This window comes from Sorex fumeus, unplaced genomic scaffold (genome assembly GCF_029834395.1).
Source record: "Sorex fumeus unplaced genomic scaffold, SorFum_2.1 ptg000030l, whole genome shotgun sequence".
NCBI lineage: Eukaryota > Metazoa > Chordata > Mammalia > Eulipotyphla > Soricidae > Sorex > Sorex fumeus.
In genome coordinates, this window is record NW_026606087.1 from 12,662,535 (window position 1) to 12,674,734 (window position 12,200).

General features: G+C 45.9%; 1 protein-coding gene across 1 annotated transcript; it reads right to left on the minus strand.

The window, feature by feature from the left end:
- Positions 1-311: 311 nt before the first annotated feature.
- CNGA4 (cyclic nucleotide gated channel subunit alpha 4) lies at positions 312-7,756 on the minus strand. The gene is made up of 6 exons (XM_056116320.1): positions 7,695-7,756; positions 7,455-7,556; positions 7,136-7,242; positions 6,001-6,646; positions 4,893-5,242; positions 312-772 (listed from the first exon to the last, which is right to left on the minus strand). Exons 1-6 carry the CDS (start codon positions 7,754-7,756, stop codon positions 312-314), a joined length of 1,728 nt encoding a protein of 575 aa, XP_055972295.1.
- Positions 7,757-12,200: the final 4,444 nt, after the last annotated feature.

Sequence of the window (12,200 nt, forward strand, 5' to 3'; positions counted from 1 at the left end):
AAACTCCAGAACATTTCCTAAGGAACACACAGTCTTGGGGCCTGTGCTTGTGTGTCTGCGTGTGTGCGTGTGTGTGCATGTGTGTGTGTGTGTGTGCATGTGTGTGTGTGTGTGTGTGTGTGTGTGTGTGTGTGTGCTATTAAGTGCGGGATGAAAGTGTGCTATATTCTGACCTCTCTAGGTGAGTTTTTACAGAACAATATACTCCCATGTCTGTAATCTAGCAGATGGAATGGCACAGTTTCTGCAGGCTGGCTTTTCTACAACTCTGGCTTCACTTGGAGATGCGTGTCCTGGGCTTAGAAATAGGGTCACTCTGGGCCTGGGGGATCTTCCTGAGTAGCTTTGCCCTCTCCACCCTTGGAAGTTCCTTCCTCAGAATTGTCCTCCTCATCAGCCTCTATCGGTCCTTCAGGCATTGGCCACTCCCGTGTCTCCCATTCTAGCTTCTCAATGCGATAAGCGATCTTGAGTGCACTGGACTCCAACTCAGCTAGAAGACGAGCAAACTTGGTCTGTAGATCATCTAGTTGCTGGTCGAGGCCTTGTAGCCGGTTCTCTGTGGCCTCCTGGAGGGCGATCTCAGCTGCCTCAGCATTTACATCCAGTTTGTTCATTTTGAGTAGAATCTCACGACCCTTTTCCTCCATGACAGCCTGGGCCTGTGGATACTCACTCAGCACTTCCCGCAGGTCCTCCTTACTCAGGCAAAAGAGATCCGAATAACCTAGACTCTTGATATTGGCTGTGCGGCGGTTCCCTGACATATTGCCTGTGAGCAATGGGCAAAAAAGGGGAAAGATTAGAAGGGATGGGGGTGGGGCATTTGCACAGCTGAATCATGACCCATACCTTCCATATTCATGCTTCTAAGTCTCTTTACGCCTCATTAACTTCTTTTATTTAGTAACATACTGGAACAAGGCTCCGGGCTGGATGGGTATCAGTAGACTGCTTCCAAAAATTCAAGAGGTAGGGGCTGGAGCGATAGCATGGCAGGTAAGGCATTTGCCTTGCACGTGGCCGACCCGGGTTGGATCCACAGCATCCCATATGGTTCCCCGAGCACTCACCAGGAGTAATTACTGAGTGCAGAGCCAGGAGTATCCCCTGTGCATTGCCGGGTGTGACCCAAAAAGCAATAAATAAATAAATAAATAAATATCAAGAGGTAGACATTTAATTTGATGGTTATTTAACCATTATTTAAGAACTCCACGCCAGGCTGTTTTCACTCAGGGCGCCCCAGAGGGGGGCGGGCGAGAGCCCTCCCTGACCCAAGGGACCCAGTCAACCTCCACTACCCAACCACCACCACGCTCCAGGCTGCTTTTCACACGCTTGCAGGAATGAAGTTCCACGGAACCCAAGTAATGTGGAACCTTGTGACCTTGGACTCTGAACTCAACGGGAACCGGGGCAGAGATCCTTTGCCTGCTTCCCCCAGTTTCCGGTGACCCAGGGTTCACACCCATTAGCTACACCCTGTCTGCACCAGATAATCTCCTCACCCTCCCGAATTCACAGCTGCTCCTCACAGATGGGAGTATAAAATGAGGCCCCCATAGCCATGCCACCAGACTCCGTGTCAGGCTGTTTTTACTCGGGGCACCCCAGAGGTGGACAGGCGAGAGCCCTCCCTGCCCCAAGGGACCCAGCTGACCTCCACCACCCAACTGCCGCCACGCTTCAGGCTGCTTTCTGGACTGTGTGACACATCAAGAGACACTTTCTACCCATTTTCCATAACTACCACACCATGTTTGATGGAGTTCAGACAGTCGGCAACAAATCACAGAAAGAAACACAGAAATCACAGAGAGCCTGGCAAGCTACCAAGAGTATCCTGCCTGCACAGGCAGAACCTGGCAAGCACCCCGCGGCATATTCGATATTCCAAAACCAGTATCTATAACAGGTCCCATTTCCATGACCCTGAAAGAGCCTCCAATCATTGGGAAGGAAGAGTAAGGAGAGGCTGCTAAAATATCAGGGCTGGGATGATTAGAGATGTTACTGGCGCCCACTTGAGTACATTTCCGAACAACGGGATGACAGTGATACAGTGACAGTGATTTAAGAACAGAATCTGCATCGCATTGTGCAACTTGCTCTGCCCCTCTCCCTGGAGGCCGGAGGTGTGTGTCTGATGGGGCTCATGGAGACTTGGCCCTCCTGGGAAGTGGGCTCTTTTGACTTGACCTTATGACCTGCACCCTCTCTCCCTCCCCTGCAGGATGTGTGGCTTATAGGTACTTAGCTGAATAACCATTAGAAGATTTTGCAGTATAGGCAAATAATATGGTGTTATGGGAAGGCAGGTAAATAACACTAGTAATCTGTGAGGCAGATAAATCAAAGAAGCTAGAGGAAGTGATCGTTGGACTGAATATGAGGTACTAGGGGAGGTGGGAGAGGGCTGTTAGGCAGAGGGAGGAGTATGAGCAGGGGAACGAAGGTGAGGAGGCTTACGTGGGTATAGAAAATAGTAAGCAGCATAGAGAGACTGAAGAGCAGAGTGAGGAGAGTGTCTAGAGGAGAAGACCAAGCTCCAGTCTTTAAGCCATCACAAGGAAAGACAACATTTCAGGTTGTGCTGAGTGTGGTGAAAATGATGGAAATCTTTTTTTTCTCTTTTTTTGGGTCACACCCGGCAGTGCACAGAGGTTACTCCTGACTCTGAACTCAGGAATTACTCCTGGTTGTGCTCAGGGGACCATATGGGATGCTGGGAATCAAACCCGGGTTTGTGCAAGGCAAATGCCCTACCTGCTGTGCTATTGCTCCAGCCCCAATGATGGAAATCTTTTAAGCAAGGGAGCTACATGGAAACATTTGAATTTTTAGGAGGACACTTGTTGGGGAGATGGGTGGGAAAATATGTTAGACCAACTGATGCAAATTATCTGAGACAGAAAGACTATAGAAAGGGGAGCAAATCACTGTTGATCACTTGCTGTGTGCCAGGCACTGTGCTGGGTTCCTCACCTGTGGAGTTTACTAAATCCTCAAAAAGAACTCTTTTGGGTTATAATATCATCTTTGTTTGGGAAATTGGGGTCTAGAAATGCAAGTGACTAGGGTTGGAGAGATAGTACAAAGATTAAAGCACTTGCTTTGCATGAAGCTGATCTGGGTTTGAATCCCGGCAACACATAGGAGTCCCTGAGTACAGAGCCAGAGAAAGCCCTGAGTGCTACCAGGTGTGGTTAACACCCCCCACCCTCCAATAAATAAAGAAATAAATTAAAATATATTTAAAAAAAAAACCTAAGCAAGTGATGTGTCCAAAGTCAACTACATACTGACCAATTGGACATAGTGAAGCTTGAGGGATCCTCAAGGGACATACGTGAGGCCTTTAGAATAACTGGACAGTGGGGCTTCCAGAGCAGGAGCACAACCAAGTCAGTTGGCATACTTATACTTTCATTTCCTGTGGCCTCAGTATTTTTACCTTTACTTAGGCATACAAATTGCAACATTCTCACCCAGGGCAGATAGGAGGAATAAATTAGTTCGTGTATAGTACCTGCCTAGTTTGGAGTTGATTTTTTGTAAACAGGAATTCCTTCTAACTTCTTTTCTAGCTTCAGTTTTGGTGCTATACACCAAAGTAGGTGCTCAGGACTTACTCTTGACTCTGTTCAAGAATCTCTACTGGCAGTGCTCAGGGAACCATATGGGGTACCAGGGATTTGAATTGGGGTCAGCTGTGTTTAATGCAGGAACCTTAACTTCTGTATTATCTCTCTGACCCTCTACCTTCTTTTCTATCTGGCTGTAAGCTATTGCTTTTAGTGAGTATGTGTACTTGTTACCTGTCTACCTTGCTCAAATCTCTCTGTGCTCCAATTTCCTTTTAAAATGTGGATACCAGGGCTGGAGTTATAGTTCATCGGGTAGGACATTTGTCTTGCATGCAGCTGACCCGGGTTTGATTGCCAGCATCCCACATGGTCGCCTGAGCACCGCCAGGAGTGATTCCTGAGTACAAATCCAGGAATAACCCCTGAGCATTGCCAGGTGTGACCCCCCAAAAAATAAATAAAATGTGGTACCAGTATTACCTTAAGAATTGCTGTGAGACCTTAATAAGCAGGTACTTACAGAGCACTCTGAGAAGGGCATGTAGTAAGCATTCAATAAATGCTGACACTATCATTGTTATTATTTTGTTTTTACTGTATTTTATTATTATTACTATTGTATTATTGTTATTAAAACAGTAAAAACAAGGCTCACAATTTGTTGTGAGACGTTACTGGTGCTAGCTCAAGCAAATCGATGAACAACGGGAGGACAGTGCTACAGTGCACTGTAACACTTCACTGTAGTACTGTCCTCCCGTTGCTCATTGATTTTTTCTCCAGCGGGCCCAGTAAGGTCTCCTTCGTGAGACTTGTTGTTACTGTGTTTGGTTATTATTATTACAAAGTATCTTTGACGCTTTTCTCTGCTCAATTGGTCCCGGGAGTTAATATCACAGAGTAGTTCTACTCTCTCTTCCAAAGACCTTTCCACAGTCTCACTGAACTTGACTTAAGTTTTTGGGGTGGGATAAGTTCTGGGCCATACCCAGTAGTTCTCAGTGACTCTGTTCAGCAGTGATCTCTGGTGGTGCTAGGGGTATTCCAACTTAGTTTGGGTGTATGCAAGACAAGCACCTTAACTTCTGTAGTAGCTCTCTAGTACTGGCTTAGTTCTGTTTTAGAGAACAGACCCTCCAGGTCCTGTTTCTCTTCTAAACCCTTCAAAGACTCATCCAAAAACCAGTTTTCATTAATTTGGAGGCCTTGAAGTACATTCAAGTTCTGATACTGAGTAATACTGTCCTTAGTTTCCTCCCCTAGGGTCCTGTCCCAAGAACAGAAAGATACTGGGATTCTCACCTTTGATGTTGATGATGCTGATCTCACCGAAGTAAAGCCCTGCACCAAGCACAGCATACTGTGTCACACCATCATCTGCCACCACAGCCAGTTGACCCTCGCGGATAATGTACATCTCTCGGCCAATGTCCCCCTTGCGGCAGACATATTCGCCTGGTGAATAGGTCTGGGGCTGTAACTTTAGCACCAACTCCTCTAGCAGGCTGGCCTCACAGTTCTGGAAGATCTGCACCCGGCTCAGAGTAGGCATATGTACAGATACAGCCACTTCTGCTCGCAGTCGTTCAGGCAAATGCTGTAAAATGGCTACTTCATTGGTCATCTTCTTGTTGATCTGCAGATGCTGGTACCTAAGACAAGGGAAACCCCAGTTCCTTATCAGTCAGCTACATGCCTTCTTTCCTCAGGACTCAGCTCACCTTCACCCAAGGACCCAACCATAGTGAGATTTCATGGGGTTGTGGGATTATCTGACAGTTGGCTGATGAATATTTTCAATTCACTGTTGCTCATAGATACATTTTGACCTTTTTATTCCTCATCTAATGTGTGAGACTGCCCATCTTTTGTCTGTCAGGTTCTATCCCATTCACCAATCAGTGATGCCATATGTCATCTCACTGATGGCATCAGACCCATCTTTTCCAGAGACCCTGAGCTCTAGCTCCTCAACTTGGTGACATTCCTTTTGTGACAGTATGAATTACGATGAGAAGTCAACCATCTTGTTGTTGACCATCCCCTGGGTAAACTCTTCTCCCTTTACCTTTCAAGGACTTCTAAGCCTGACCAGGCAATGGAAGTTTCTATTCCCTGTTCTTCAGGTTGTCTTTGCTTCTTCATGATCTCACTCTTTAGTCTCTTACTGCTCCCTCTCACCTCCACCCCCTGCCCTACATCTGGATCAAATTAATGGAGTCCGTGTTTTTCCAAGTCACACCCATGGGCTCTCCATCCTCCCACCCACTTCCTGGTATGTGACTGGTATGTGAATATCACATGCTCATTGCTCTCCTGGTTTATCAGGCCATAAGAATACTTTCACCTCTATTAGATTCTATCTAGCACACCTTTCTCTGTCCCAGTCTAAACCCCCCCAAACACTTACCAATCAATAACTCTCCGCTCCAGCCGACGGTTGATGTGCTGCAGTTTCATGTACTTCTTCACAAGAGCATGGTCAGGGTAGAAAGCTGCATCAGCAGTGTTCATGTTGTAGATGACAGAGCTCATGCTACCCATGATGGTGGCGAACCCCATGACAGCTAGTAGGAAGTCGCCCACCATGAAGAGGTATTCCTCCTCACAGTCTGGCAGTGGTGTGTCGCCCACGGTGGTCAGGATCAAGGTGGAGAAGTAAAAGCTGTAAAGGTACTGGCGCCGTAGACGCTCAAAGCCAGGCCGCGAAGGGTCTGGGTACACCCATGCATCACGCCCAAAACCCAAGTACCGCGACAGGGCAAAGTAGAGGCAGCTGTTCCAATGGATGACAACAAAAATGTAAAGCATCAGTTTGGCTATACGAAATGCATTTGGGTATGTCGTGCGGGTCTCTGTGCGGTCAAAGGCCTCAAAAAGGCGGGGAGCACGCAGAAAGCGGTTCAGTCTTAGTGTGGGTGTATCTGTGCCTAGTCGCACATAGGCCACGTCAGTGGGCACCAGAGAAGCCAGGTCCAAGATGAAACTCCATGAGCGAACATAGCGACTCGAGATTTGACTCTTATTCACCACCAGAATGCCTTGTTCTAGGAATCCTGGAGAATCGGGGGTATAGTGGGAAGGAGGAAAGGTTGGAATCAACTATGGAATGGGGTCAGGTTATGGAGCCAAGCCAGGGTGCATGATTATTACAAAAATGAGTGAAGATAGGGGTGGGGCAGGGCTGGAGCAATAGTGCAGGCTTGATCATGGCCAACCCAGATTTGATACCTAATACTCCATATGGCCCCCTGAGCCCCACTAGGAGTTATTCCCGAACCCTGAGCTTCACCAGATATGTGAGCTCGCCACCCTTGCCCCTCTCCCCTCAACCCCCCACCCCACACCACGTACAAAGATGACAGGGAGATACTCATGGGTTGGGGACAGTTTAGCAATTTGTAAGCAATATGCACCAAGGTTTCTGGAATCAATAAAGGAACATAGGGGGGTTGTCAAACATCACTGGCCTGTTTCAAAGGGGCTCTCTTTCTAGGATGGGAATAAGAAACAAATGGTCACTGGCCCTATAGGAGCAGACTGACCTGTGTGGAAGCGCACCACAATGTCCAGTAGGTAGAGCAGATCACTTATGTAGTCCAGCACTAACCAGGCCACCAGATAACTATGTTGCAAGTCAGGAAAACAGGCTCTGTGTGACAGGAATAGAAGGGACTGATTTAAGTGCCCCCTCTGTGTAGGAGATAAGCTTTAAATCTTAGGCCTTAGGTCCTCACCTAGGCCCTCACTCAGGTGCCTGCCTCCCTCTTTGGCCCTGCCTCTCCTCCTCCCGCCCCTCCCCTGGGTCTTACTCTTTAGCCCTTTCTCCATTTAAGGACCTTCCCATAGCACTCCCCATCAAACCTGCACACGATGATGATGAGGTTATACATGACTGGGAAGACCATTGTGTTTAGCCACCAGTAGTAGTATTCCCCAGAAGGGTCCAGGACAGGCAGTGACTTCCTGCGGGCAAAAAGGGAAGTCCTGTTTCATTGATTCATCAGACATTAAATGTTGAAATTGTTATTGAAGGCTATAAGAGTAATTAAGCTCCATCTCATGCAGCCGAGAGATCTGACACAGCGTACCAGTATTACGTACCTGGCCTTGGATGGAGCCGGAGGATTGGATTCTGTCGTCTTCACTTTGCTGTCCTGGCTCATGGTTCTGTGGCCTGATGCCTGGATGAGAGATATTCAGTATATCTTCCTGTAGGTGGCTTCAGAAGTTGGGGGCTAGTGCCTACCTGAATCTTCAGCTTCAACTCCTCTGTCTTTGGCTTCTGAAGCTCTTAGCAACACAACCAGTGGTTGCAGCTGCTGACAGGGTGGAGGCTGTGTGACTGCAGTGCTCTGCTGTCTCCCAGGGCCTGGGCTTACACCTGCCCAGCTAAACATCTTTAATGAGGTCCCTGGGGGAGGTTGGGGTGCATATCTTTGAAGTATGATAGGTCTTATTTCCCTCTTGTTCCTCACAAAATCTGAATTATGTAGGGACCATCTCTAGAACAGGACACCTAAGTGCTAGTGTGTTAGAGTGGGCCCAGGTCTTTATTCTATTTGACTTTCTTTAAGTTGCTTTCTCTTCATTTAACAACTACTTACTGAATAGCTCATTTGTGCCAGGTGTTAAACTAGTCTCCAGGGACAAAGCATGCCTGTCATATCAGATGTGAACTGTTTCATTTCTGCAACTTTATCAACATCCACATCTATCTTACCTCCTATTCCTGTTGGATAAGTGATGGCAGCCATCCCCCCATGTTTTTGCCTGATATCCTTTCTGTCACCTTTCCTGTCTAATGTGTGTGTGTGTTTGTATGTTTAAGATCTTTAACTGCTTTCAATCCTTTCTGTGACATGCTTAAATATGCTCCATAGTAAAACAAACACAATTATAAAAATTCTCTCTGAACTGGATGTCTTTTTTCTAACTATAATATTTTGGAGTTATAATCAGAACATTTACTATATTCCAACCTGAATGGTGTTAATCAATGAGGGTAAAATATAGATGAAACTGTATTTTCATCCTCCCCTGCAGAAATTCACAGACTGGTAGGGAAAACAGTTAGGTATCTATCTAGACAACTACACATCATTCTTATGTCCACTCTATTAGGTGGATTACACAGGAAGGGTCATAGCTGAGCCTGTTTCTGTAAGATGAATAGGAGTTATTCAGAAGGGAGAAGGAAAATAGAGACAAAGTGCTTAGTGTGTGCAAAGGCATAGGAACATAAAAATCATGGATGGTGGGAGGAGTATCATTTGGTTTTGGTAGAGAATCTGAGGTACTAGTAATAGATGAGGCTGAACAGCAGAGTACAGCTCAGGAAAGAGTTTTGTCAATCATGTTATAAAACCTGGATTTTTCAAAAAAGGCAAAACAGAAGCAATGAAGTATTTCATACAGGGAAGGTTTGTACTTTTGAAGTTTCTTGGCTGAAACATCAAGCATCCATAGTCCTCAATATTTATTACTATTGAAATTATCTTTACCATTAGTTTCTGTGACACTATAAATAATTTCTTAATGTGTTTCCCTTTTATAAGCCACTCTGCCTATACCTTCTGTGTGTCTACGGCCATACCACCCTGAACGCGCCCGATCTGTGTTGATGAACAGTACTAAATCCTTCTCTCCATTTTTCTTTTAGAAAGAGGTTGTATTTGGCAGTGCTCAGGGCTTACTCCTGGCTCTGTGCTCAGGGATCATTCCTGGAAGGGCTCACGGGACTGTGTGGGGTGCTGGGAATTGAACCGCGGTCAGTTATGTACAAGGCAAGCACCTTACCAGCTTTACTATCTTGCCAGTCCCTCTTTTCATCTCTAACTTTCTCTAAAGAATGGTGGTCATACACAGAAATGAGTTCCAAGAATCTCTTTGAGTTGTGAATTATGCCGCTAATTATTCAGTGGATGCCTCATTTGAATATTCCACAGTCATCCATCATCAGCCCTATCGGTTTATAATGGAGCCAATTATTTCCCCTTATCTGCTTTATCTCTTTTAATTCCTATTCCTGACCTTCTAGTCCAAACACCTATCATTTATTATCATTGTATATATTAATATGGCACTGTGTGTGTGTGCCTGTGTGTGTGTTACTTTCTTTTTTGTAGTGCTAAGGACTGAAACCAGGGTTGCACATATGTGTTGAGGCATTATTAAAAACAATGAGCACAAGGGTTAGGTGGGTTCCCCTCCCTGCCCCAACAGAGCCCCGGCAGCCAAAACTCTCAGAATTCAATCACCGCCATGCTCATGGCCCATCTCCACAGGCTTGACGAACCTTTTTTTTTTTTTAAATGTTTATTAGTGAAACACCATGAGGTACAGTTGTAGACTTACAAATTTTTGTGCTTGGGTTTCAGTTATACAATGATTGAGTACCCATCCCTCCACTAGTGCCCATTTCCCACCTCTAATGTTCCCAGCATCCCATCCCTCCCAACCCCCCAAGTCCCCATCCCACCCCACCCCTGTGGAAGGGCATTCATTCCCTTTTGTTCTCTCTTTCCTTTTGGGTGCTGTGGTTTGCAAAAGAGGCATTGAGTGGCAATCATGTTCGGTCTATAGTCTATTTTCAGCATGCATCTCTTACCCGGGAGGATCCTCCCAACACCCTCTACTTGGTGCTCCCCTCTCTATCTGAGCTGCCTTCTCCCCCAGCATGTGCGACTCGCTTCCAAGCCATGGAGTGAACCTCCTGGTACTTATCTTGGCTATTCTTGGGTGTTATTCTCCCATTTTGTTACTTTATATTCCCCAGATGAACGCAATCTTTCTATGTCTGTCCCTCTCTTTCTGACTCATTTCACTTAGCAATTCTTGAGAAAAAGACATGGGGAGGGATTACCCTCTCCAACCTCAAACTCTACTACAAAGTGGTAATAATAGTGTTCTCGACGAGTCTTTTCCTCGAGTGAATCTGCTGAAAAATAGAGGTATGTGGGACTTATGACTGAAATCTCTAGGCTCACAGGGTTGAGAATGGGCGACCTCCCGTCATTTCCCTGTGCTTCAGGTAGTCTGGCAGTCATGACCATGAGCTGCCTCTGGTGCCATCTAAGCTCATTAACAGCCATGATTCAGAGACTCACAAATAAATCTCTCAGAGGAGAGCAACACAGAACGATATGCCATAGATATGCTTCTGAACTCCAAAGTCCCCATCAAAGTTTAAAAAATTAAGTTCGCCTCAGCTGTGTAACCCCCCTCTCGGAGAGCCCGGCAAGCTACCGAGAGTATTCGATATGCCAGACACAGTAACAACAAAAGTCTCCATTGGAGACGTTACTGGGCCCGCTCGAGCAAATCGACGATCAACGGGAGGGCCTTTACCTTTACCTTTACCAGCTGTGTAATTGTATTAAAAATTTTAGAATTCCTGGAGTGATATCTCATACTCTACACCACTGATGTACCAGGAGTAACACACCACATTTGATGGGGTGTAAAGTAGAAGAGAACCAATCTTGGGGAGAAAAAATATGTATATTATATGTAAGTATATAATATATGAGCACACAAAGCTCAAACTTTAACAATATTTTAGTAATCTCTTATACAAGGGCTTAATGGCTCCAGGGTAAAATACAACAAGCCTCGCATACTTTTTTTTTAAATTTACACCCGGCGATGCATAGGGCTTACTCCTGATTCTGCACTCAGGAATTACTCCTGGAGGTGCTCCGGGGGACCATATGGGATGCTGGAAATCGAACCCAGGTTGGCTGCAGGCAAGGCAAATGCCCTACTCGCTGTGCTATAGCTGCAGCCCTAAGTCTCACATACTTTAAGGAAACATTTTTGGACCTCCTTTAGTGGATTAGTCATAACAAGCAATACAAAATAATTTATTTTGGGTCAGGGTTTTGGGGTCTGGGGAGACATTCAAAATCTGGAGGTGGGAAGGTGTAATGGAGGTGAGACTGGTGTTGGAATATTAAATGTAATAAATTATTCTGAACAGCTTTATAAAAAAATGAACACGAATTATTTGACACTCTTTTCTTATGGTGCTTCCTCTTTCCCCTTTGTAGTGGTTTCAAATAACAGTGGAGTTAATGGTGCTTGTCTTCTGAGGCTACTTCAATGAGAGGTCATGCAGTTTCCTTCCAGTCCTCTCAACATATTTCTTTCACTGTGGTTGTTTTGGAACCAAACCTCCACATTTTCAATAAGGAAAGCTACAAAAAGCTGTTATATCTTCTGACACTGAAATGGACATGAAACTGACATAACACATCCATGTAACTGGCACTTATATGAAGACTCCTACTTCCACTGTCAAATAATCCTTATCTCATTTGGGTTGTCCCAGTCCAGGAAGCAGGCATGTGAGTTAAAAAGCTGGCAGATGATTTCCAGCCATCAGTCTTATTACTGCCAGGTATTTGAGCTTTCCATATGAGGTGCCAGATATTACGAGAGACATGCCATTTCTGCAGTCTCTGCCCCCGCGCCTGGGTGTTCCTTCCCGGAGTCCCTTGGAGGGGAGCGGGTTGAGCTTTCCTCCCCGCCCCGACCAGGGCTACGGCAGCCGAAGACCTCCAGGACCAGCCACCACCATGCTGAGACCACTCTCCGCACACATGAAGG

Coding starts and splice junctions, on each gene's coding strand:
- CNGA4 (XM_056116320.1), bottom strand. CDS start 7,756: ATGAGCCAGGACAGCAAAGTGAAGACGACAGAATCCAATCCTCCGGCT. Junction 7,243..7,454: donor CTCATCATCATCGTGTGCAG/GTTTGATGGGGA, acceptor CCTGTCACACAG/AGCCTGTTTTCCTGACTTGC. Junction 6,647..7,135: donor TGTGGTGCGCTTCCACACAG/GTCAGTCTGCTC, acceptor CCGATTCTCCAG/GATTCCTAGAACAAGGCATT.